Source organism: Cyprinodon tularosa, unplaced genomic scaffold (assembly GCF_016077235.1).
Source record: "Cyprinodon tularosa strain WSP-4 unplaced genomic scaffold, ASM1607723v1 ctg22, whole genome shotgun sequence".
Classification (NCBI taxonomy): domain Eukaryota; kingdom Metazoa; phylum Chordata; class Actinopteri; order Cyprinodontiformes; family Cyprinodontidae; genus Cyprinodon; species Cyprinodon tularosa.
This window is the reverse complement of record NW_024038821.1, coordinates 2,247,776-2,274,434: the sequence shown is the minus strand read 5'-3', so window position 1 is coordinate 2,274,434 and position 26,659 is coordinate 2,247,776. Positions and strand designations below refer to the sequence as shown.

Below are 26,659 nucleotides of genomic sequence, written 5' to 3'. Positions count from 1 at the left end.
TTTAAATACCTCTACTGCGTATTTAAAAATACAGCGGGGGCAAAACTGAGTATGACTGTGCTTTATTCATGTATTTATTACAAACTATTAATCAAACCTGGGTGCTGGCCGTGAGACAGACACATCGCAGATGACAGCGCTGTGATCACTCCTAAATTAACTTAAAATCCTGAAACCTGCCGACGGAATTTGTTCGCTTTTATTACCGGTATCCTGGTGCCTGCAGCTAAAATTATTTAGATGAAAAACACCTGCCAGCAGCCGCCGGTGAACCTGGAGGCTGCCCAGCCTAGAGGCTGCTGATGAAAGGATTTCTCCTGTCGGTGCACCGCTGGTATGTGGGGGTCTGAGCGCCTCCGACAGAAATAGATAATCTGGATGAACCGACTGCAATTATTAAGTTTTCAGGTGGACTTTCTCACTTAAAAACATATTAAAACTACTTTATTCCCCCTGATCACAGCAAATATAGCTGCAAGATTTAGATTATTTAGATGAAAAAACACCTGCCAGCCGCCGCGGTGAAGAGGAGGAGACGCGCCCAGAGGCTGCTGTTGAATTAAGTTTTCAGGTAGAAAAATAGAGCGGGAGCAAAACTGAGTATGATTGTGCTTTATTCATGTATTTATTACAAAGTATTAATCAAACCCATCAAAGTCATCATCCTCTGTTTCTGAATTAAACAGCTGCGCTAAATCAGACATGCCAATTTCCCCTTCTTCGCTGTCAGAGTCACTTTCCGTGCAGCGCAGCTCCTCAGAAATAATCCCGGCTTTTGCGAAAGCTTGAACAACAGAGCCAGCAGACACGTTATTCCAAGCATCTACAATCCATCCGCAAACGGTGGCGTAACTTGCCCAGCGCTGCCTTCCACTTATCCTGAAACTGTGGTCTCCGTCTGTCATCCATCGCTCCCACGCCGCTCGCAGCCTTACTTTGAACGGCCGCTTCACACCGATGTCGAGCGGTGGAAGTTCCTTTGTCAGACCCCCGAGATAACGGCGAGCACAGCATCCATTTGATTCACCATGTTTTTCTCATCAGCTGTGAGATGGGCACGCATGGAGTCACAGATTAACAGCGATGGTGATGCGTGGAAAAAAACACCTGTTCTCCTCACATACACCTCCCTCAGCCACGCTTTCATCATCTCCTCATCCATCCAGCCCTTTTCTTTGCGTTAATATCATATGTCATCAGAGCGCTGTGTCTGTCTCGCTGTCAGCTCCCAGATCAGCTTCTCTGATTGGTTGATGCGGCGCGTCCAGCAGCAAAACTTCAATTTTTCCATCTCGAGCAGCAGCAGCGCGTTGGCGGTGCGTCAGATGCTTAAACGCTCCCGAGGCGCTGCGGCTGCTGCTCAAAACGCGCTGCGGGACCTTTTGCTGTGCCTATACGCGCGTCAACCATTGACTTTGCATGTAAACTCGCTGCTTCTGCTGCACCTGCTGGGTCCGGTTCACACCGATGTCGAGCGGTTGAACAGCGAGCACAGCGTTAATTTGTTTCCCCATGTTTTTCACATCAGCTGTGAGATGGGCACGCATGGAGTTACATATTAACAGCGATGGTGATGAGTGGAAAAAAAAACACCTGGTCTCCTTACATTCAGCCACTCTTTCATCATCTCCTCAATGAGGTGGTCTCAAAAGTCGCAGTTACAACACACATAGGGCGCACCGCACCAAAGGGCGCACCGCACCATAGGGCGCACCGCACCATAGGGCGCACCGCACCATAGGGCGCACCGCACATTTTGAGGAAAAAAAAAAGACGTTTAAGTGCGCTTTATAGTCGTGAAAATACGGTATATGTTGGATGTTTCTCAAAGTTTTTAGCAAAGGTTTATATGGAATGCAAAATTTAGTGAAGATAATACCTTTCGTATGCTTCAGTATATATTTAAATCAAGGCTGGGGATTTACATTTACTCTTGAACTTGTAAAAAATGTAACTGATCCTACTTACTTTTAGATGTCTCGAAGCAGTAAAACTTGACCGGCTGGATGTAGAGCACCAGGTTTGACATTTCCTCTGTAGCGAATGCCTCACTGCCTGCTGTGCCCTGCACATAAACAGACACAATTGATATAAGAGGCACTATTGTTGATCTTGCCTTGATTTTGAAAAAGGCAAGCTACATCAGTATAAACATAGGGAAATGTAATGTACTTTGTGAATCGCTGACAGGGATGCTTTGCTGCTTTTTTGCAGGGCCTACTGAGGTGAAGGTTTTTTTTCAAACTCACAATATTAAACTGCATCAGTATGAGAAAAATGAGTTAAACATGTATGTAAATATGTATATTCAATGTTTTGAGTTCTCTCATGAAATTGAATGCCTATTAAATAAACTGTTAAGAAAGTATGTCTGGCTGCAACTTTATGCAGTCAGTCTGGCAACGTGACTCAATCTTCATCAGTACAGACTGAGAAACTGCATAGTGTAACATGAGTTATGCTCTGATAATAATACATATTCTCCAACTTACAATACTTTTTGGAAGCAGATATGTGGGATTCTTAAGCTGATATGTAGTATATAAGACATATATTATGCATGGAGTTAGGAGTTGAATGAGAGCAACACTGCCTTAGTCAAACCAAAAGCAGAATATGGTCATAATCATTATTTTGTTGGGAGGCTCAGAAAAAAAACAAAAATACTAAAACTTTTTAATAGACAGCAAACCAGCAGTTCAACAAAAACGTAATGATGTTTTCTGTTTTTGGTATCTGAACAAGCTATTTGTTTGTCCGTAATCCTTGGCCATCATATTTTCATAAAGACAGCGTAGAAAGCATTATGAGGAACAAAGACCGTTTTCTGTTCTCTCCTTGCTTTATCCTTTATTTGCTACATTATAATACAACTCAAAGATCACAAAACAATCACCTTGATTTTCACTGTTTGATAGAGATAAGAGTTTATATGAAAGCAAACCTGAGACACTTATTAAAAAACTTAAGACGACAGTCAATAAACAGCAAAACAATAAGGCATCAATAGATACAGCAATCCCATGTTGACCTGTGCAGCAGATCAAAGCTAAAATGAAACCTATCTCTTATTATCCAGCCTTATGCAGATGAAGGTATTGCTGCAGATCTTTATGTCTGTCTTGACAGCGGAGCAACCAAGCTGGTAGCTTAAAGAAACGTTCTGGTTTAAAGGCCTCTATGAAGCCACTAAAGCTGTTAGCAGAAAATTACTCAGATAGGTTTCAAGTCCAGCGCAGTAAAGACTGATACTGATGGTTGCACACTGCATTAACCTTCAACAAAGCATCTGTGGAAGAAGAAAGGCTCCCTTTGGGCTGAAATGTATCAGCTCTCTGCTTTGGATTTGTCCCTTTATTTGCTTTTCTTTTGGTAATATGTCCACGGTTTGTTTGACTTTGGAATAATTCATTTATTTTTCAATTTTCTGTTTGAATTCTGAGAATGACTAATGGTAATATAAGAAACTGATATCAGTTGTTACAGTCTTATTGTTCAAGACAGTGAAGAAAAAAGAATAACAATCATAAAACATTTGAGGAGAGCTTTGAAAATGAAAAACAAAAAGCAAATCAGATTATAATCAAAACTAAAACCACTGATTCAGTTTTTTTTTTTTTGGAAGAATTCAACCTCCCTGAATCATCCAATGATTCCTCACATCACAAATTAAGACCTCAGTTAGTATTCTTGAGATTTTTTATGATTTTTGTATCACTGCCAGATAGAAATGATTGCAGAAGTTGTTAGAAAATCTGAAAAGTGCAGCATCCATTTGTATTCACACATTTTCAAATTTTTTTTGGTAACTTCAAATAAAACCAGTTCAAAGAAAACCTGCAGACATCCCATAACTAAAGTATAGAGCCCAACGGCTTGTTTGAAAGTCCAGAATAAGAAATAAGATATATATACATATATTTTTGATTTTTAAGATTAAGGCCTCTTAAACTTCTCATTTTAGAAACACATGCAATGAGTTTTAAGAATTGCATCAAAACAACTTTTAAAAGAGCCCCATAGGCAAATAGGGTAGGCAATAAAAAAAATAATCATGAAAAAAATTATTCCTTGCTTAATTAAGTAGTGCATTTTTTGCAGTACTTAATTATTGCAAACATCGCAGTAACAAGATTTTATGGAAAAGTTGCTTCCAGCCAACATATACTGTTTTGGCAATTAAATAATTTACCACATTAACCTCTTAAGCATTTCTGTGCTGCATTAAACACGTGTCAGCAAATATAATGCTGACACAGAGCCTAAATGGATGCTAAGTAAATAAATAGGTAATATTAACTAAGGTATGTTTGTGGCATACATCTAATTAGATAAAACTTAAACTATTTCGCTAAGAAGAATTAGCAGAAGTTTTATTTCAAAGAGGTTTAGAGATGATAAATCAACCCTTAAACTGATTACAGTAAGGCTTATAAAAACTAGCAACCACAATTTGAAGTTTCTACCTGTAAAGCCTAAAATACATATAAAAAAGACATAAATCATTCTCCCTCCACCACTTAGTGAGGCACTACTTCGGATCGCCCTGTCAATCAAAATAAAACAAAAAATATAAAATAAGAAAAATGTGATGTATAAAAACAATAATTTACAAAAACATAACCTAAGATATGAATATATTTCAAAAGCATTTTAATTGATGCCACCTACTCTACACATACCTCATCCATTGAGCCCTTTTTACAGTCATCATCATCGTCATCATCATCATCGCTTTCAGCCTCCACCTCACCTAAAACATTAGGAACACATTAATACATTTTGAAAGATTTTATTGCTGACATTAACTATCTTAATAATTTATTTCAATACAGGCAACCTTTTTAATAGCTTTATCTAGTTATAACTTCCATCCATTATGTTCGAAATTGCAACACAAGCCTCCCATTAACAAGAATAAACTGGCGGAGCTGAGTGACAGCTAATATTTATTTTAATATTGCTTAGCAGAAACTCACCCAGCTCCTTTGCATGCATAATTAGGAGGTGACTCAGGATCTCCTTCTAAATCTGTTCTCAGACTAAGACAGGAAATCATGTCGAAGATAACGGTCAAACTGACCTATACTTCCAGCTTAATGAGGACCACACAAAAGATTTTAGGCTGAGGTCATCACTCACCAATAGACTTTCTGCCATGTGGTCTCAGGTTGAGCTCAGCACCATCAGACGGTTGTGAGGAATCAGCCATCTCATCTTTAGTTGAACCTTGGAGAAAGAAAACAAACAAATAAACTTGGTTAGAATTTTGCACGTTGATGTTCTGAGTTAAACTAAAATATTGAAAATTCATTTATTTCCTTAATTAGATCTCACTACCCATGAATGAAAAAATAAATAAATTACCGGTATGTAATGGTATCTGTAGGTATTGGCCTGATTATTGCCACTGCATGCTTATAAAGGTTCCTGATTGTAGTATTCATTTATTACCACAGGGCGGCAGTGTGTGCAAGAAATACAGTAACCTGAATTCCAGAGAATATCTGCTTGATATCCAGTTGTATAACTACACAAATAAAGATAGGGATGCAAAATGAAAACATAAATGAACAGTAAAGCTTGTATGCACAAACACAAATATTAGAAAGTAAAATGTAATGTGCCACAGACTCCAATGTGGTGATTAACAGATCTGAGAAAACTCTTCCCAGGGAGCAGCTGTGATGCATTTCTAACATCATGTACACACAGCGGCATGCATGTGCGCTCACACGTACAAAGAAGACAGGTTGACGGCTACCGCTGGCTAGTGTTTAAGGAGCCCCAGAAGGTATGTGCAGCAGCCAGTAATATCGTGGGCTGATGGAAAGGGCCATGAAAATGACAAACTGCTGAACAATAGCAGAGTTTTGCTCTGCTGCTTCAGTCTCTGGGCAGTAGAGAAGTTTTGGTCCACAGCACAAATGGAGCCAGATAGTTACAATTTACATCATAAAACATAGGTCACAATAATACCTTGGTGTATTATTCTTTTTTTAATCTGTTGCGCGATATCATGGGTGCCATACCTGCACTAGGGGAGGATGGCTCACATACGCTGGAAGAATCACTATAGGTGTTGGAAACCTGCTCAGAGAGCTTCTTCTTGGTGCTGCCGTCAGTTTTATGATGTTTCTTCTTGTTTTTCACCAGGATCTTCCCCATCAGCTCCATGGGGCTGGGAAGTGGAACTCCAGCCTCAAGCTTCAAGGAGGGCAGAAATGGAGAGACATATAAGAACTGTGAAGGGATCTATAAGGTCTTTGGACCTACTTAGAGGTGAAAATGATTCTTAGTCTTATTTTAGGTTATTTTAACTGTGAATTTCTGTAAGATAAAAAAAAAAATCCTGGAGAACCTGAATAGCTGCATTAATCATTAGTGATCAACACCTCAATCAGCCACTTGGGAGGAAACTGAGCATTAAACCCAAGCTAACACCCATACAAGAGAGCAATTCTGAAGTCTGCAAAATTAAATTATTAATGTGGTGTACTGCTTTAGGATCACTGTGTTTAGCTATATCAATAATTCATTCCTTAAAAAGAAAAAAAAGTTTGCAGTATTGAGTACACATCTACACGCAAGGCTGCAGTGTTAACAACTTAACAGCTATGAATATGTTCTAGTTTCCTCAGCCTTTCTGTTTGTTTACATAGTTTGGTGATTCACGCAGCAGATTAAGACAAGATTTAACGGCCTAATAACATACTTTCTATCACCAGCAGACATACACTCTACACCTCTCTGCTGTTGTTGATGGGAAGTGATACCAAAAAGATTAGGCATCCTGTTAGCATTGACGTTAAATGGTTCCAATTAAAACACTCAGAAAGGGATAAAATCTTGACTCCCCACATATGCTTTGAAAAAAAAGATAATTTTATTTGGCCCAGCTTGGCTGTATCCAACTCAGCTTTTACATTCAAATCCTTAAACTGTTGAGATTGGGATTTACTGGACTGCTTATATCTAATTTCCCCCTCATGCTATATATGCCACATTTCTTCAGGGACAGTCGCTTTCTAGTTTTTAGGTGTCATAGCAAAACGACTTAAGGTGAGCACAATACCTAAAAAAATCTTTTTTTCCCTGTACAGGATGAGATAGAAATATTTTATTTTAAAATATATAGGCACCTGTATTTGTTGATGCAGCTTTCTGTTGTTTCATCTGGCTGCTGTTTCTCTGAGCGTAAAAGTGGAATCCATCTTTTTTTGAACAGATATGATCTACTACGCTTACATACAATATAGATGGTATTTACACAAACTGATTTAAATAATTAAACTGTAACATTCACGGAGGCAGAGGGCTGGTTTTCCTTATTTGTGTTTTTTTTTCCTTTCATCTTATCTCTACTCGGTAGCGGATAATGTCCTACAGCTGCAGCTCATCAGCTCTCCTCAGGAGATGCAAAAAAGGGAGAAATCTCTGTGAGAAGCATGCCAGATAATCCTCATTTCTGTGATAATAATCAGGCCAACTTCCCCGTATGATCTTTCCAGAGTTCAACCTGTGTTTGCCTCCTTCTAGGATTCTTCTTTTTGAGTCCTACTCCAGTCACCACTGACTGATAAGCCCACTTCTTAAAATATTCCTCTAATAGCTCCTTCCTCCGCTCCTCTCATGGATCCTCCATCCACTCCTCTGTCAACCACTCTCCTGATATCCAGCCATTAGTTCTTACTCACCTGCCTGTCCATCCTCCAATGTCATAACCTAACAGCAGCTTCTCTGAGAGAAAAACAGCCACACAAACCTAATATTTGATCCACATACTTCCCTCCAGGCCTTCATAGTGTTCCCTGGACTCTATCATTCTTTTACTGAAGTAAAAGTAAAAAGTTGTCATCCAAGAAATGACTTCAGTAAAAGTAAAAAAGTAACTGGTAGAAAGGCTACTTGAGTACTGAGTAACTGTTGGATAATACCATCAGATTTAATGTTTATAAATCATACTGGCAAACATCTTTTACTGTATGCATAAAGAATACAAATAAAAATATTTCTTCTGCACAAATGTTTTTTTATATTCATTACATTTATCATTACAACACCAGTCCTTACAATGAGAACTGTATATATCTTTTTACAGGGTAACAAACTTCCACTGTTACTGTTTACTGTATGTTTAGCTGATTTTGGAATAGTTCTAATTGCTCACAGAAGACAAAGTAGTCAGAGATTTTACTCAAGCAGGAGTAGCGATACTTTACAAGAATATTACTCAAGTGAAAATAACGGAGTAAATGTAACTAATTACTACCCACCACCACATATCAATCTGGCTACTGCCAGGTTAGGATGCCAGGGCCCTGCTGGAAAATTACATCAGCATCCCCATGACGCTTATGAAGGGAAAGAAGCCTTAGGCTACTTGAACATTTCCAGGTAGACGGCTGAAATAGCTTTGAAGTTGTAGAATGAAAGGGGTGGGTGAGATGGCAGACAAGGAGATTACATGACACCCCAAATCATTACTGACTGTGGAAATGTCTCACCGGACCATCGAGCAACGTGGGTTCTTTACCTCATTGCACTTCCTCCAAATCTATGTTTTTTATTCTGATTAGGCTGAAGAAAAATATTGAGAAAAAAAATTTAGGAGCATAGACCAGTCACTTTATTGCTTGTTCCAGTTAAGAGCTTTTTGATATGTCTAAGACAGTTGTGGCCTAAACCAAGTTGCAACAGTCTGTTTTTTGTGACCAACTGCAGTCTATGCAATCTCCTTTATATTTTTGAAATGGATTTGCTAAATAATTCTCCAGACAATGATTGTCCCTGAAGCTTTAAGGCCTTTCTTCACCCCGTTTGACCTCAACTCAACATTACAGCACTATGTGATCACCCAGCTCATTAAGTATTATCATCTGGGCACTGATGCCAGGTCTGATTACTCATTTCACACACCTGTTTAGCTGTGCCCAGTTCTCATTACCTGCTTATCTGATCCAGCGGCTCTATTTAACCAGCCTTCAGACCAGTCATCAGTGCCAGAATATTTCTAGCCATTGTCTAGACTTATTCTAGCGTTCCTGAGTTCTGATTACCTGATCCTGACCCATTCCGTCTCCCGACCTCTGAGCCTGCCTGGTCCCATCTTATCTGTTTGCCTTACCTGTCTTCTGACTCCTGCCAGATCTCTGCCTGTTTGTGAACCATTCCTGGAACCCGACTCCGCTCTGGATTCTCTCTAGGCACCTACATAAGCTTTGAATTCGCCCTCCAGTTTATCCTGCATACATTCGTCTGCTCAGTTCCAATCTCCTGCCTGTCCTCTAACGACTGATGAATCAACATCTGACTCTCTGTACGGCGACCTTATTGGATTTGGACTGAACTATAAGACCAGGTTGGTGACTCAGTCGTTTATTATCATCCACGTCCAGAAAGACGTGGTCACTAACCTGCTGTCTCTTCTTGCAGAGGTTCCTGCTTTAGACATGGACGCCGCTCACTCTGATTTTTAATAAACGGTTCGAGAAATCTGTTTGAACATTGGATCCTACTCTTCTGAGCTTAACATTAAGCAATGACTTTTAAAGGCTTACCCACTTGGTGGAGGCTGTGTGCCGGACAACGGTCAAGTTAGCTGTATTGCTCTTAATTTTGGAAGTTATAACATATTTCTTATTAAAAGCAAGCCGTATGTTTTCCTTGTATTCAGATTTTTAAAGATTTTTTGAGTATTTAAAAAACTGTATCATCCAAATGAGCAAACATAAATGTTTGTATTAAAGGAATAGTACACCCAAAACATGATTAGCCTTCATTTTCTACCCACCCCCATGCTGAACAACACTCTGGAGTACTTTTTTGATATCTCAAATGCATCTGGAGATCTGGGAGGCTTCTTGCTGTCTGCTGACATTCAAATAATGGAGGTCTATGGTGCCCGAGGCAGAAAGGTCCATAAAAGTCCACAAAAAACGTGTCAATATTCCTCCATACTGCTCGTCCAATGTATTCCAAGTGTCCTGAGTGGGTAGCATCCAGAATTTACTCGAAACGAAGTCATTTACAATGTTTTTAGAGCATAAACAGTAGTGTATAGGATTTCCTGAAAGCGCGCGCCTGCGCGTTCACGACGCTACGGAAGCCGGCAGACCAAACCAGATGAAAGTGCGCATTCAGCGTCTGCTCTGCCGATAATGCAGGCGTAGAAGAAGAAATGTGCTGTTTACCGGTGCAAAGAAAGAAACAACGAAAGAAAAATGTCTGAGGACTTCAGTGTTGAGGAAGAGCATGAGTTCTTTGCCGAGCTGAATGCGCACTTTCATCTGGTTTGGTCTGCCGCGGTTTCCGTAGCGTCGTGAGCTCGCATGTGCGCGCTTTCAGGAAATCCTATACACTACTGTTCATGCTCTAAAAACATTCTAAATGACTTTGTTTCGAGTAAATTCTGGATGCTACCCACTCAGGACACTTGGAATACATTGGACGAGCAGTATGGAGGAATATTGACACGTTTTTTGTGGACTTTTATGGACCTTTCTGTCTTGGGCACCATAGACCTCCATTATTTGAATGTCAGCAGACAGCAAGAAGCCTCCCAGATCTCCAGATGCATTTGAGATATCAAAAAAGTACTCCAGAGTGTTGTTCAGCATGGGGGTGAGTAGAAAATGAAGGCTAATCATGTTTTGGGTGTACTATTCCTTTAAATCGCTTTGTGTGAAATTGATCTGTTATATACATGGTTTACTTTTTTATGTACTTTTAATTTTTTTGGAGGTTTTTATGGAACTAGGGACATGTTTTTTTTGTACAGTGGGCTGACAGTAGAGGGGTTATAATTGAGGGGGAGAGACATGTGGCAAAGGACGACAGGTCGGATTCAAACCCAGATTGGCCATGGCGAGGACTATGGCCTCCGTACAGGTGTCATGCGCACATGACATGCTCCACCGAAGCATGCCCCATAGTTTACTTTTTGTATTAGGTCACTGAAAAAAAAAACTTTAAATAATATTCGCCTTTTATAATGTGCACCCGTAGTTTGACTTGTTCCATTTTTTATGACATAACCTTTCCACTGATAAACAAATTTCTACTGAGCTTTTTCATAAAAGTGATGTCCATTTATACCTTCAAAATGTTTATCTCTGTAGGGATACAAATAATTAAATCAAAAGCAACGTGATATATTATCTGGCCAGAAAGACCACAGACAGTGATGGAGTGCTGACATTTTAGCTTGAAGCTGCATCAATTCCATCTTCAGTGGGTGGAACATTGCTTTCCAGGCTGCTGTCTACATTGGCTTCCATGTACTATTCTCAGTCCGTCCGCTTTATGCTTGAGTGCATCTCTGCTTGCCAATTCTGGTCTGTCGGCATGTTCAGTCAAATCCTCAACAGGATTAAAAGGAACTACAAGACAAACATTTTCCTTTTCAAAAACATGTTGGTATATTTTTCCGTTGACACAATGAAAATATTTGGAGTACTCAACCTTGATGAGCACGATGAATGGGACTTAATGAGCCACCACTAAAAACATTAGGGCTATCAAATTTGCATCTTTTCAAAATTAATTCTGATTTTTATAGCTTAACAGACTGGTTATGGCTTTAGGATAAAAGATAAATAACAATAGATATATAGACCTTTATTAGGTTGTTGGAGCTCTTACAGTTTAATCACTCCTGAAAATTGCTTCTGTTAAAAACAATCTACAAGCCTTGTATGTTGTATGTGAACTTATTACAAATTTATAAAAAAAAGTATTTGTTGTTTGTTGTAGAAATGATAGTCTGTAGGCTGCACTGGTCCTTAGTCCTTAGGCACAGGGTCTTAGTTCAAATCCAGACCGAGGGTCTTTCTGCATAGAATTTGCATGCAGGAAGTTCCCAGTGTGGGAATTCAAATCTTTTATAAATGAAATACTAAATAGCATATTTGGATGTTGTGAATGCATATTGCAAACTGAAAATTGTGCTTTGAGTGATATATATTTTTTTGTATTTTTCTTATTTTTTTTGGAAACCCTGTAACCATTAAGTTGGTGCCTTGGCCAGGTCACTCTTTGAAAAGAGTATTTCAATCTCAATGAGTTTTCTTTTACCTGGTTAAATGAAGGAATCTATCTATATCCCTGTGCATGTGTGGCTTTCTGCTACCGCCCAAAAATATGGCTGTAAGGTTGACAGGTGACTTTCAATTGGCTTTAGGTGAGTGTGTGCATGATTGTATGATTATCTATAGCCCTGTGAAGGACTGATAACCTGTCCGGTTTTACCCCTCCTTTTGTCTATAGCCTGCTGGAGATACTGTAGGCATGAGCCCACTGTGATGAATGGATGGATGAATTACAAAAAGGAACCAAGGTAGGAAGAGCCGAGACATAACTTAGGGTATGGAGGAGCAAAGGGGATAAGCAGAGGTGTGGTCAGGACAAGGGAAAGTGAAAGAGCATCTGATAGGATCTTAGTGGCTAAAATAAAATGTTATGCAGACTAATGAGTCTGAATGTTTACCTGAAAAGCACTATTGATCAATGTTCGCTATGTTCACAATTCCAGCCCCTGACTCACCACCGTGGAATGTACGGTAATTGAATAAGATTGCTTTGCAGTGCATTTAGTTTGTGCTTGGAAGTTGGAATATCATGCTGATCAGTGCTGTTTTCATTTTCATAATGGTGGTAAAAATGAACATAGTTGCCTTGTATGAACAATAGAGAATATGAGCGTCCACAAGGGAAGAAAAAAAAAACACTTGCCTTGGAGATTACATCACTCCTACTTCCCAGTTTTGCTGACATGCGCCATTTCTTCAAGTACAAGTATTGTTGTATAGGTATCGGCTTATATCGGAAATCTGAACTTCAGTGTTCGGAATATCGGGATATAGGAATCGGCAAAAAAGGCAAGATCGTGCATCCCTAGTTTCACCCACTAGTAAAATTAAACTACTGTTGCAATTTTTCAACCCATAGAGGTACAGTTTAATATAATTTTAGACCAAATAATGCAGAAACAAAACACATGTGCATAAAAATGTCAAAATTAGACCGTAATATAAAAACAATTTGCTCGAGCCTGGATCTATACCATTTATCTGCAAAAAAAGTTGATTGCGGTGAAGATTAAGGGATCAAACTATCTATGCACTTCACTAAGGGCCAGAGGAAGCTGTCCTATCAGCTTGAAAAGGAGAGTGTAAACACTAATAAAGAGTACAAGACTACCTCCAAGTAGCTTTATGTTCTTATGGCCATAGTTCCAAATTTAGTTTAAAAGTATAAGGTTCATGGGACTTTAGCTAATCAACTAGAGTGCCCACAAGAAGAAATGCAACCCAGTATGATTAGATGGATAGTGCAGATGATAGAAAAAGACCTACAGAAGCTGTCCAATCCAGATGAACTTCAAGGTTAGGATACATCACTTATTTTATCACACCAAACAAACCATAAAAGGCTTAATAGAAGAAGCCCCAGAAGGGAGCACCTACTTATTGAAAAGTGCATTATTACTAGATTCATCAGTATGAGGTTTTATATTTAGTGTCATGCATATAGCAATTTTTTTTGTGTGTTTTTATTGATGTGACCTCTACATGTACCTTCCACTGAGGCCACATCGTCCAAAACACAAAAACAAATCCTGGGATCTGGGAACGAAATATATCACATAGTGTCAGAAGGATCAGATTCACTTACAGGTCATGGGTTATTCAACATCACAGTGACACCAAACATAAAGATAAAAGCACTGAAAACTGGCTGGGGAAAAAAGATTTTATACTATACCATTATAGACGGAGCCATTTTCAGCAGTTAGCTCAGGAGTGGATCAGTCGGAGAAACGTCATAAGATCCATATATCTTTTTAGAATGCTACAAAGATTGCGTGTTGGAGGTGTTTTCTACAAACTCAGAACAACTGTTTCTTTATCTTTATCTTTATCACGCATGCTGTTTTAAGCTGATTATTTATGAGAACTATTTATCCGAGTCAAAAAGATTAAAAGCAACGCCTGTATTCTTTTAAATATGGATTTTACCTTAAGGTACATAATTAATTTTTTTGTGGGTGATTGTGCGTTCATTGTCTAAGGTAAACGACCTATTCGCCTATAAAAGTTGTAAAAAAATAAAAAATAAAAATTGTGAAAAGTAGATGAAGGGGGATCTTCAGTTCTATGAAAACCTTAATCCTCTTTATCCTCACTCTTGGTTGAGCTGGAACCAATCTAGCTATATTACTCTATCTGACAGAGCGCCTACGGATTCATGGAGCTGATATTCCATTCGCTATGCTGTATACATGGCTGCCAGAGGGGAGTGGTTGTCATTGCTCTCACCTTTCCCAGTCATTACAAGCTCAGTGGTAAAAATCTATTTCTTCAAAGGTACGTTCTCTCTCTGTTTCTCCAGCTCCTCCCTTGGTGTGCCTCTCATCTTTTCCCTCCCCTCCATTTCCCTCATGCCACTCTATTCACAAGGCTTCTCCCTGATAATACTTCAATGTCAAATCCAGTCGGAGGGCTGTAATTCTCAGAGGGATGGGTCTTTGGCAGGCAGCAGGACTGGTGGAACTTCCTGCGCCTGTGAGATAATGCTGCCTCAGAGTGGTGGGAACTTTCACTCCTCTATGGTGTTCTACCAACAGGGACATCAATTTCCCCCTGCTGAAGCTGCAAGACGAGTAACTCCTAAAGTGTGTGTGCTGTATGTGCAGAGGAGATGAGTGTGTTTGCTTTCAAGTTTGCAGAGAGACTGTGCATGGGAGAGTTTGTGCGGCAAATGTCTATATTTACCTCACATGGGGTGCCTGCGTCATCACACACAACAAAGACGCCTTTTTTGGTGGAGGGGGGTACTAGGAGGGGAGGCTGAGCGTTCGGCCACAAAGGGACAATGCAAGGTTTTTTCTAGTAGCCATGGCAACAGAGGAAAGACTGATAAAGGGCTGCCAAGAAAAGCCATGTTGTGATTACAGCATAAAACACTTTCGTTTAATCTTAAATGGCTGTCATTTTCAGTCTCACTGATAGTCCAGAGGTGACGCAGACAAAAAAGGAAGGATTCTGTAATGATTCATCCGAAGTTGGCTCCTGTTGCACGTAATCAGTCGCTGATGTAAGTGAGTGAAGGAGACAGATGTTCTACAGAGGGAATGAGATTTTGCTGTAATTTCTGTATATCTTTTCAAACAGGTTAGTCTGGATGTAAATAAAACAGAACACCTGTTGCTTCAGCTATCTTCACAGTAATGCTGATGCTGCAGGTTCGCACACTTGTGCCACTATGTAACAATGTCTGGCAAAACCACTTATGCTGATTCACATTTATCATAACCACAACTTTTATATGACTTTATTGGTATTTTATGAGATTAACCAGCAATTTTAAGGTGGAATTTAAATGGATTGGGTGTTGGATAGAGAGCGTCTGCAAACTGCAATTTTCAGTGCTTGCAGAGAAATCTTAACTTTTGCTGGGTTATTCTTATGCATAGTAATTACAGATTGGAAAACAAAACAATGGAAGGGGATTCCTCACCTTTGATTATTAAACTAAATAGAATCATTTTGATTAATACCAAAATCACAGTGATTTAAAATTAATAATCCTACAGTTTCTCGGTTATTTGCTTTTTCATTTTGTTATGCAAAATAGGAGGGGATTACTTTAAATAAGGTGAATGTTAAGAGGTTACGTTTGGAGAAAAAAATTATAACCTATATATAATACTGTTCACACTATTTTTTCTTACATTTTTTTTCTGTTAAAACTATGTAATCTCCTAAGCCGACAGGCAGAGACTCCTTTGGCTCCTGAGTGCACTCATTGTGGGTTAATACCTTTTGACCACTTCACTTCAAGCATGTTTTATGTATCAAGCTGCGTGTTAAAAAAGAGACAGAGCTGCTAAAAGTGTGAATGTCTGAGTGAGCCCGTGCACATGTAGAGTGTGTTCAAGCTCCCTTTGTACTCACAGGATATTTCTCCAGTGGTTCCATCAGTAATGCGTCTCCAAATATTGACCGGCAGTACTCTGCCATCTTCGCCTGCTGCTTTGGTCTGGGAGTTACACACAAACACACAAGCACAGACAGACAATCATGATTTCTTTGCTAAATGTCAATATGCTGAATATGTATGTTCCTCCCCTGAAATCCCCCTGGAGCTATTAAAGATAGAACCACCTATCAAGATCTTCCCCTCAGCCCAGTAAGTGACAGCTGACGAATGCTTTGTGCTCATCAAAAAGGTCAAAAATGGTAGCTTCCAACTTGAGACATATTGTCAACTTACGAGTCCACATGGTTTTCGAAGGACAGGATGACAGGGAATGGTGAAGTCTTGAAGGCACACTCTGCAATAGCCTCGATCACTTCCTGAGAAAGAACACAAAAAATACTTTACAGAGTGGAGACAAGCTTAAAGAACAAACACAGATACATAAAAAAAACAACAATGAAATCACTATTTTGAATTGAACAAGTGAAATAATGTGTTATGTCTTAGAATGGTGTCAAACTCAGAGGAAACAGTTTGAGATCAACTGTCTGAACCACCAATCTTCAATATGAATTAGACCACTGTTAGCGACAGTGTCAATTAAAGTATTGCCTATTTCAATCTGCAAACTTTCTCTTATTAAATTAACAATCTCGTTATCTGTAGCTCTCCATTTTTAACATTTCACCCTAAATCCATTAGGCTTCTTCTTTTCGTCTCATTAGATTAGAGTTTCCTCTATCAATCAGTTCACTCATTTATTTTTCCTTCCTCTTGACATCTACTCTTCTTTTAAGTTTTTAACCCTGTCTTCTATAAAATCAGCTTTTCTTATTGTCCTCTTCCCCTCTGGAGACATCAATTAATCGCCCCTCAGCTTTTGTCCTTGGGACGATTCAGTGCATCTGCCTCTCATGAAGTTTGCAGGATGCTTGTCCCAGTTTCTTTGCTTCTTGGTTTTCATCCAACCCTGCCTTTCTGTGTCTTATCTTAAAGGAATAGTACACCCAAAACATGATTAGCCTTCATTTTCTACTCACCTCCATGCTGAACAACACTCTGGAGTACTTTTTTGATATCTCAAATGCATCTGGAGATCTGGGAGGCTTCTTGCTGTCTGCTGACATTCAAATAATGGAGGTCTATGGTGCCCGAGACAGAAAGGTCCATAAAAGTCCACAAAAAACGTGTCAATATTCCTCCATACTGCTCGTCCAATGTATTCCAAGTGTCCTGAGTGGGTAGCATCCAGAATTTACTCGAAACGAAGTCATTTAGAATGTTTTTGGAGCATAAACAGTAGTGTATAGGATTTCCTGAAAGCGCGCGCCGGCGAGTTCATGCCGCTACGGAAACCGCGGCAGACCAAACCAGATGAAAGTGCGCATTCAGCTCGGCAAAGAACTCATGCTCTTCCTCAACACTGAAGTCCTCAGACATTTTTCTTTCGTTGTTTCTTTCTTTTCACAGGTAAACAAAACATTTCTTCTTCTACGCTTGCATTATCGGCAGAGCAGACGCTGAATGCGCACTTTCATCTGGTTTGGTCTGCCGGCTTCCGTAGCATCATGAAGCGCGCTTTCAGGAAATCCTATACACTACTGTTTATGCTCTAAAAACATTCTAAATGACTTCGTTTCAAGTAAGTTATGGATGCTACCCACTCAGGACACTTGGAATCCATTGGACGACCAGTATGGAGGAATATTGAAACGTTTTTTTGTGGACTTTTATGGACCTTTCTGTCTCGGGCACCATAGACCTCCATTATTTGAATGTCAGCAGACAGCAAGAAGCCTCCCAGATCTCCAAATGCATTTGAGATATCAAAAAAGTACTCCAGAGTGTTGTTCAGCATGGGGGTGAGTAGAAAATGAAGGCTAATCATGTTTTGGGTGTACTATTACTTTAACCTAAACAACATTTGCTCATACTGTCAATAATTTATTCCTCTCTTTATAAAACCACAAAACAGAATTCTAATCATAAACAGTAATTATGTTTGGTTATATAGGTGTTTTTTGTGGGGTTAATTTATTGTTTCTACAAAGTAATTTTTGCTGTACAAGATCCAAAAATAAGAATAAGGGATTTGAAGAAGTGGATATTACAAAACAAAATGCATTTTTACTAACTCCCTGGACCAATCTATTCTTTCTGGTACCCTTCCTAAATATATGGACAGACACAACACAAAATGTGTCATATTAATTTTGGATTATTATTATTAATATGGAGAACATCACTTTTTTAACAGAAAAAAACGTGAGGCTGTTAAAGAGATTATGATTCTGAGTTATTATTATGAGTATTGTGCACATATATATATACCACATTATGTAAAAAAGTATTCTCTCCCTTATAGATCAGACCCCAGTTCCGTTATAGACACAGCGAAATGTTTCAGATCATAAAGCCTTTTTTTACTATTTGTATTTATTACCTGAGTAAGGTTTTGGAGTAGCATAGCCAAAGTCTGGACTTTAATCTGATTGAGCTTGTGTTTCAGGAAATTGAAAAGCCCATTAATGCTTCAAACTCTTCACTATGGCTGAATTGAAACAGTTTTGCAGAGAGGGGAGGACTAATTTTCCACCGCACTGATGTGAGAGATGCATTGTCAGTTACCATAAACACCAGATATTATTCACGACCTAAAACATTTGAATGTGGATATCTCTTTCACATTGTTTCAAATTGTTTTTTTTTAACTGTCTTAACCTAATTGCCTCCACAAACATTATATTTTTAGGAGAGTTTGTGTGTGTTTTTCTGTCTGTACAGGATAACTTCATAAATTATAAACAGATTTTAATGACATTTTTACAAAAGACATTCCTCGTGTCAAGTAACACTTCATAGTTTTGCAATAATCCAGATCATGTGTGAGTTTTAGCTATAGGTTTAAGTTACAATATGGGGGAAGATTTGCTGCTTGGTGGAGATCTGCGATCACAGAGTGGTTTTCTAGTTTTAAAAATGCATTTTCTTTTTTTTTATTATTTGCTTGTGTAAGCAGCCAAGCACTGCACTCCCTACAGCAGTGGAGTTAGGGGTAAAAAAGAACAGCATACATGGACAAAATGGTACTTGTTGCTGGGAGACCAGAGGAAGTATAGAGTTTCTAAGACTGCAGTTTGATACAGCATACAGTATATCTGTCAGATGGTCAAAGAAAAGCCCTGAGTTTGTATTTAATAAAGGGGAGGAGGAGGGAGAGAAAGCTGCTGCTAGAGGGATTCAGGTTTATTAAATGCTTTATAAGCTTAACTGAATTTATCCGTATTTATGCTCATTTAGAAACATCGTCAACACAAATGAGTTCTTCCTGCTTTTCAGAATGAGTAAAAACGAATGTTACTCCCTGGTGGCACAATGGGATAAAAATAGAAAAACATCCTCAATCTACAGAACCTAGAAATGGACGACCCTCAATAATCACACAAACAAATTATCAATAGTTTATTGTCTCTACTGCCTCCTGTGTAAATATGCTTTCAGGTAACAGCTTTATAAGCAAAAAATAAAACAAGTCAGTTCATATAAAATTATCAAATGATGGAGAAAATATATCACTTAATAGAAAGAGCTGCAAATGATGAATTAGACGTGGTGAAACATCCGAGGAGGTGATTTGGGGAAGGAAAATCTTGAGGTTTTGTTGATTTTTCTGTTCATCTCTAATCCCTCCATATAGTATGTGCACTCATATGCACAGTTAACACGAGTCTAACGAATCTTGTCCATCGTTAGTGTCTGCTCAGTCTTTTGACTGCTCTACTTAGGGAATTTGCACTGAAGAAAACACTGGGACTATAAAATAAAAATGACAATTACAATACTTTATTAAGAGTGGGTAAAGTAAAGAAAGTTTCTCATGTTAGGGATCTAACCCAGCCAAATGGATTACAGTTTAACTGCATATAAAAGAGAATTAGACTGTTAAAACTCTAATCCAGAGCAAAGAAGAACCAATTTTCATTGAAATTTCTAGAAAGGAGTAGTTCTTCATGGCTGGGATTCCTGTGATTTCCTACAGGTGGAGAAGTATGACCAGAGCAGCATTCTTCCTCTTCTCCCACAGCTCTCTACAGGCTGCATTTGAAAGGACATGAATGACAACCTTGCAATCTTGCTCACCCAGCAAAAAAAAAAAAAATGCATCTTTCCAGAAAACCTTGGATCCAAAATAAAACGCAGTTTGCTGTCTCTCTATCTGGTGACTTGTAACCAGACCTAAAATAGGTCTAGCTACCTGAAACTGTCTACAGGTACCTCAGCTCCTTATTTAACCAAATGGTTTCTAAACATTATAATGTTCCATTTTCCATTCTTACTTGAATTGTGAAATTCCTAGTTTGACCACCTAGCAACTGTTGTTGTTTATTAGTTAAAAGATAATTTAGCCTAATTCCTAATCCCTAAAATAGAAACGTAGGCTCTTAAACATACATATTTACACTAAGCTATGAAAATCCTACAATCTTTTATTCTAATTTGTTCTTCATTTATATTTGCTCTGGACTGATCCTTTCTACAGTTCATAGAAAGTAGTCACTGAAAGCCTCAGTCAAGAGTTTATCAACATACATGAGTCTGTAATGGAAAGCGCAGTAGGGGTTCTCAGAACAGCATGAATCCTGCAGCTTAGGACACAAGGCAAAGATTGCTTTCATTCTTGTGAAGGCACCATGAATCAGGAATGATGAAATGGGTGTCCTAAGTTACTGTTACTCTTTTCAAGCATGCCCATTAAATACTTTTTATTTATAAGTTGAAACAACGATTGGTTAAAAGGTTCGCAACATGAATCAAATAAAGCCGAAGTTAAGCTACCAAACTTGGAATTCTGCAACCAACCTAATGACCTACTTGAAAAATCAAATGCTTGATAAAATATAAAATTGGAAATTGATAATTCAAAATAGGTTTCAAGTCACAAAAATGTACCTAATTGAATGCTGTACATGCAACAGAATAGTGTGCTGCAGTTCAAGGTAAGCATAGACATCCCCAAAAGCGCACCATACCCTCAGACATACGATGGAAGCAGAATCATGATCTGGGACGATATTTTTGTTCAGTGGGAAATGGGGATTTGGTCAATGGGAAACATATAAAGTGAAATGGAGAGTCCCTTTCTTGATCAAATTTTATTCAAAAGTAGTGTTGCACCAATGCCATTTTTGGCCCAGATACCCGATACCTGGCTGTGCAGTAAACGGCCGACACCGATACCATACTGATACCATCTGTTTGAAAGTGATGTGTGTGTATATATGAAGAACTGCATCCTACTTGGATGTAAAATAATTGCCCTTATGGCTTTGTCAAGCTGCTGCCTACCTTTGTGAAGCAGGAAAAAGACTAATACAAAGTGAGTCTGGTAGAACTTTTTATTGCCTACCTGGAATGGGTGACAATAGTTATAATAAAGTAGTTATAATAAACTTTTTGCTCTCAAATTTTAGTGCAGCAACGGGGTCCTCCCTGATACTGGTATCGGTACAACACTATTTAAAAGTACAGCATATGTGCATCTAAATTCATGGAACTACCTTTGCCAAAATATCCTGTTTATTATATTTTAAATTTAGGAAGTATTTCCTTTTTGATTGCAGGCATTTTCACCTTAATGAAGTGCATATTCCAAGTGAAAAACATACTCATAAGCAAAAGTGCAAAACATGTTTCAGAAACCATGTTCTTCCGCCTACCCCTTTATCTTACCTTAAAGGAGATTTCAGTTGTCATTGTAAAACCATGAGTGATAACAGGTTCTTCTTCTGTGGTGCGTCCTTTCCAGCAGTCCAGTTCAATGCAGCGGCACCCAGACAGGAGGACCTGTTTGTACATCTCAACTGAGGAGTTTCCTGCTAGCTGGCCCGCTGCACAACACACACAGTCACACATACAGTTCATTAATCCATTCACTTGCTAGAAAGCAGTAAAAAAAAAAAAACAACAACAGTAAAAGTGTCTAATGCAGGCAAATCTCTTTAACTTGTCACCATTAGTGAGGCAATTATCACTTTGCATTAGCAGTTTTCTTACCCGCAACATTAAAAAGAGCCATGTGAGAGCGAGCGCCTCTCTCTTCATTATGCTGACTATTTTCCACATCTTTTCATAAGCTTTCTTTGACTGTGGTTTTTTCCCTCCCCCGCTTTTTGGTTAACATCCTACACCAATCAGTAATGTATGTTTGAAAAAAAAATATTGTGTTAGTTTTAAACACATGATTAAGGACACCAATCTGTCCTTTTATGGTGTATTTAATTGCTGCCACTTAGAATAGTCAAACTTGTTTCAGTTTGAAAAGAAATAAAGGAGTCTGAGTTAGTGAGAAGAAAACCAAGCACTTCTTGTTTGTTTTTCTCATTTCTCCATTTCGCAGCCTATGAGGTCGGGTCGTTCCAGAAATTCCTTTTTTTTTTCTCCACTGCAGGAGAGGTCTGATTCACTTGAAAGATTCAATGCACTCCGATTTTCTCTCAGAATAGATTTGAATAGATGAATTCTAATATTCATTGAGGAGAAAATGGCCCCTGTATTGCAAACCCCCTCAGTTGCACATGCCAGGAAGCAGTTACTGTGACTACCAGTCTGCAGAAATATTTAACTCATGAATGACACTGAAATGAGTCTCATGCCATGACTTGATTGGATAAATTCTTCAGAAGTAATACAGGAAAGGAAGCTTGAGATGCACAATCAGATTTGATTGAGTGACCTGCGAGTTATAAAGTTGAACGTTCCTGCCCGCAGCACTTTAATTTTATTTCTTAATGCATGACTAATCCACTCGTTAGTAGAATAATAAAAGACGCATCTGTGCAATTACACAGAGCCTCTTACTTTTCAACTCCCATCGGTGTGTACGCACCTGTGAGGTATGTGTTGTGTGAGGAGTTGATGAAGTAGTGAGAGAGTGGAAAGGTCATGTCTTCACTCTGGTCCAGCTTCTCCGGGGGAATGATGCTGTTTTCTTCTCCGTTCAGATATCGTGTAAAGCCCTCCATCGAGATCTGACCTGCATGAATATGACACATTTGAAGCATTCAGGCATCTTTTTCATTTGAATATCTCATAAACATTTCAGCATGCAAACCCCAAAACAACAGGGCCAGAGGCTGTAGACCAGCTAAAAATACGTATATTTATTTCAGTCAGTGTTTAATCAACAAGAATATTTAATAATTAAATATTTTTTTATTAAATTAATATCTAGAATGAAATAATGAGAAATAAATAATGTATTTTTCCACAAATTACTTGATTGTTTTATGCATTAACTTAAAAGGTATATTTAATAATGTATTGGGACATTTCATTATTTTATTGTTAAGTTAATAATTAATGGTATATTTAATAACATAATAATGCATTAAATTAATGGTACATATCATTATTTAATGGGACATTTAGCAGTGCTAATTTATTTATTTAATAGTATATTAATCCACAAGAGATGCATCTATATGGGATGGTAGCTTTCAAGGAATGGAACCTGCATCAGATAAATAACCTGTAGTGAGATATCACTATTCACACTCTGGTTCTGCAGATGAAGAAAGATAGAAACAATTTTATCTAATTTCATTGACTGCCTACCTATTGCCTCCCACACCATAGGAAGAACTTAGGACGTTACCACTGCTATGAATAAAAAGTTTCTCATAATCTCAAATGTGAGGAATAGCCTCTGTGTTCAGGGTGTAAATGTATTTTTCAGTGTTTTAAGCTCAAACAAACACTGTTAGAGTTAATAATGAATGATACAAGGATCTGACACAGAGAAGCTCCCACTGTCTGTTCTTTTTTTTGGCTTTGAGTCACTGTGAAAGACTGCTTTCTTTGCCATCATTGAAGTAAAAAAAACTACATCAAAGAGAATCAGAGAGAAACTGAAAAAAGAGCTCTAGTCATCCATAAGAAAGACTGTGATCCGTGACTTTGTGACCACAAACACCAGACACAAGACCTGCACTGATTCAGTTCTGAATTCAAAGCAAAACTTCCACCTACACACTTACTCTCCCATAACGTTATCCTAAATATGCTAAGTAATGCAAGTTTGATGGGTGCAGCAGGTCCCTCCGGCCACTTTATGCTAATTAATGCGGTACCGCCCTCTGCAGACTGGCTGAGCTAATTAACACTGGTTGTGTTGCGTGACATCTGAGCTCGGCTGCACTCTGTGTCTCACTCCCCTGTCGGCTGTCAGGATCGTCTCTGCGTGAGTTTGAGGTCTGACCTGCACATCACACAGTCAGTCTCAGTCAAAGGGTTTCCTCAGCTCTCAAGGCATTTGTAGGCTACAACGTGGGAAGAAAAAAATGTTGCTATAGCAAGGATCACATCTTTTGCGAGACACTACAGGGGTTACTGTACTAAAGGTGAGACATAAAAGTGAAACTACACCCAGGTGGGAAAGTATACTGCTATTAGAATGTCCTTACTGTAAAATGACCTAAAAACATGCCTTTGAATGGGTGAAAATACTGTATAACGGTGTGCTATTCATCCTCTATGAATGGAAAATATTCTACCAGCGTCTTTTCATTCAGCATTTTAATCATAGCACTTGAGCAAACACAGACTATAGAAGCACAGATCATTGACAGAGCACTGAACAGATGAATGAAGGATGTAATGTTCAAAAACTCAATCATCAGTTTTACAGGCAATGGAGAAAACAATAAAGTATCTACAATAAAAATACACAACTTTATACAATGCCTTACAAATATATTCATCCTATCAAAGTGTCTGTAGAAATAAAGATGAGAAAAGTGTGGATCCTTTGAGCAGGGGAAACAACAGCAATAGATAGTGATCAAATTGGGAAAATGCGTACAGTATGGCAGGGTTAGGTTGTAAAACAATATTCCAAGCTATTAATATCTAAGAGAGCACTGAAAATAGAAAGCATATGACACCACTGTAAATCTACCAGGACATGGTCGACCCCCAGAGAAAGAGTTAGGGACTCATACTAACTGTACAGCACAGCAGATGCCAATCTTCACATCTCAGGTGGGATAATAAAACGAGAATAACACGAACTTTTTAATCTAAATGATGCGTAATGTGAGTCAGCAAACTAAAATTGTACTCATGCTGCAGCCTGAAAGCATCAACCTCATGGTCACCATCCAGACATGGTAATGGCAGCATCATGCTTCATTAGGAACACTTTACTTTAGCTTCAAATCTAAATGTTTATAACATATATTTTAAAAAAAAAATGCTTTTTTACTGTACATATCATAAACAGCTGTAACCAAACAAATCCTTGGAGTGTGATAACACCATTCTGGCGAGTCCATTACAGTGCAAATGAAGGGGGAAATCTGGAGCCGTCTGCAGGGCAGATGGCAGCACCTCCTCCGGCTAGATAAATACTTCAAAAGGGTAAATCTGTCACTAGGAAAGTGAAGGGCATGATTTCAGAGAGTGCGGGACAGGACATACACAAAGCATCAGTGAGGGAGCAGATCACTGTGATCACATTCAATTTCTGAGCAACGAAGCTGCAAATGCAACTCTAGTTTAAAAATCATTTTCCATAATCTCAGCACCCATGAGCTTTTGTGTTGAAATAAATGTAAAGTAGGTACTTTACTTTGAAGAGATTATTAAAATCACACCTAATTCTCTGCTTCTGACAATTAGGGCTCATTTATATTCAGTGAAATCCAGAACAGAACGTGCACATTAGATTAACATAATGATGAAACAGTGAAGAGATTTTTAGATAAACAGCCTCTTCTGGATAGATTAGCATTTTTAACTGCAAACACCACACATCAAAGGCCTAAAAATAAAATTGTTTGCTTTTCAGTTATAATTGAAAAAGTTTCCTAAATATAGAATCTTTAGGTTATGAAATGAAGTGCTCTGTCAAGCGAGATAGATCAAGATGCATAATCCACAAAATAATTTCACTTATTAGCTTCTTGTGTCTTCAGGGGAAACGGACACTAAAAAATTCCAGCACATAATTAAACTACATACAGTATTTATCATGCATTAAAATGTTTTGATCTACAGTATGTAAAAAAACTAAGATGATTTGTTCGACAATAAACAAAACATGATGTGAAGTAAGTCCCGTTTTGGAACAGTTGTGCAGCATGGTTTCCAGCAGAGATAAATTTGAATTGGCACTCTACCGAGCTTGTTGCCTGATATCTGGGGTGGGATGTTCTTCAGTTCTGGCAGCGACTGGTCCACTGACACCTCAAAGGACATGAAAGCACAGCATGTCCATGAATGTTCGATCCCCTACCCTCATCTGCCTCAGCCCTTCATGATTCATTCTGCTCCTGATGTTTTAATTCTAACACCTAAGCTGCTTGCTTAAAAAAAAAAAAAACACTATTCATAAGTAAGAAAATGTTTCTAAATCTATTTAGTTATGATGCCCATGTGCTTATTAATTTTTGTCAAGCAATTGCAGTTCTGGTACTTCTTTATCTGCTTCTTAAATACAACAAACACCAGAGAAGCTGATAGATGCATCGGAACCATAATAACTCCTAAAACGTTGTATTAAAATGGATTTTCTTTTGTCCAATCTGTGCGGTTTAAATATAAGAGGGGATATACAGTAAATAATCTTACCTTTATAAGAAAAGTTTTAGTTCTTTAAGTCAGTGGGGAATATTTAGCA

At 38.5% G+C, this 26,659-nt stretch overlaps 1 protein-coding gene across 3 annotated transcripts in view; it reads right to left on the bottom strand.

Moving 5' to 3' along the window:
• The window catches only part of LOC119784139 (1-phosphatidylinositol 4,5-bisphosphate phosphodiesterase beta-1), a 168,498-nt gene that overhangs the window by 37,427 nt on the left and 104,412 nt on the right, over positions 1 to 26,659 (bottom strand). For all 3 annotated transcript variants that reach the window (XM_038286056.1, XM_038286055.1, XM_038286054.1), the window contains 8 exons: positions 22,868 to 23,014; positions 21,712 to 21,869; positions 16,276 to 16,358; positions 15,957 to 16,041; positions 6,033 to 6,207; positions 5,143 to 5,229; positions 4,683 to 4,753; positions 1,969 to 2,065 (listed from right to left, as the gene is read on the bottom strand). In XM_038286056.1, coding sequence (XP_038141984.1) covers positions 1,969 to 2,065; positions 4,683 to 4,753; positions 5,143 to 5,229; positions 6,033 to 6,207; positions 15,957 to 16,041; positions 16,276 to 16,358; positions 21,712 to 21,869; positions 22,868 to 23,014 — 903 coding nt within the window. The remainder of the gene's footprint in view (positions 1 to 1,968; positions 2,066 to 4,682; positions 4,754 to 5,142; positions 5,230 to 6,032; positions 6,208 to 15,956; positions 16,042 to 16,275; positions 16,359 to 21,711; positions 21,870 to 22,867; positions 23,015 to 26,659) is intronic.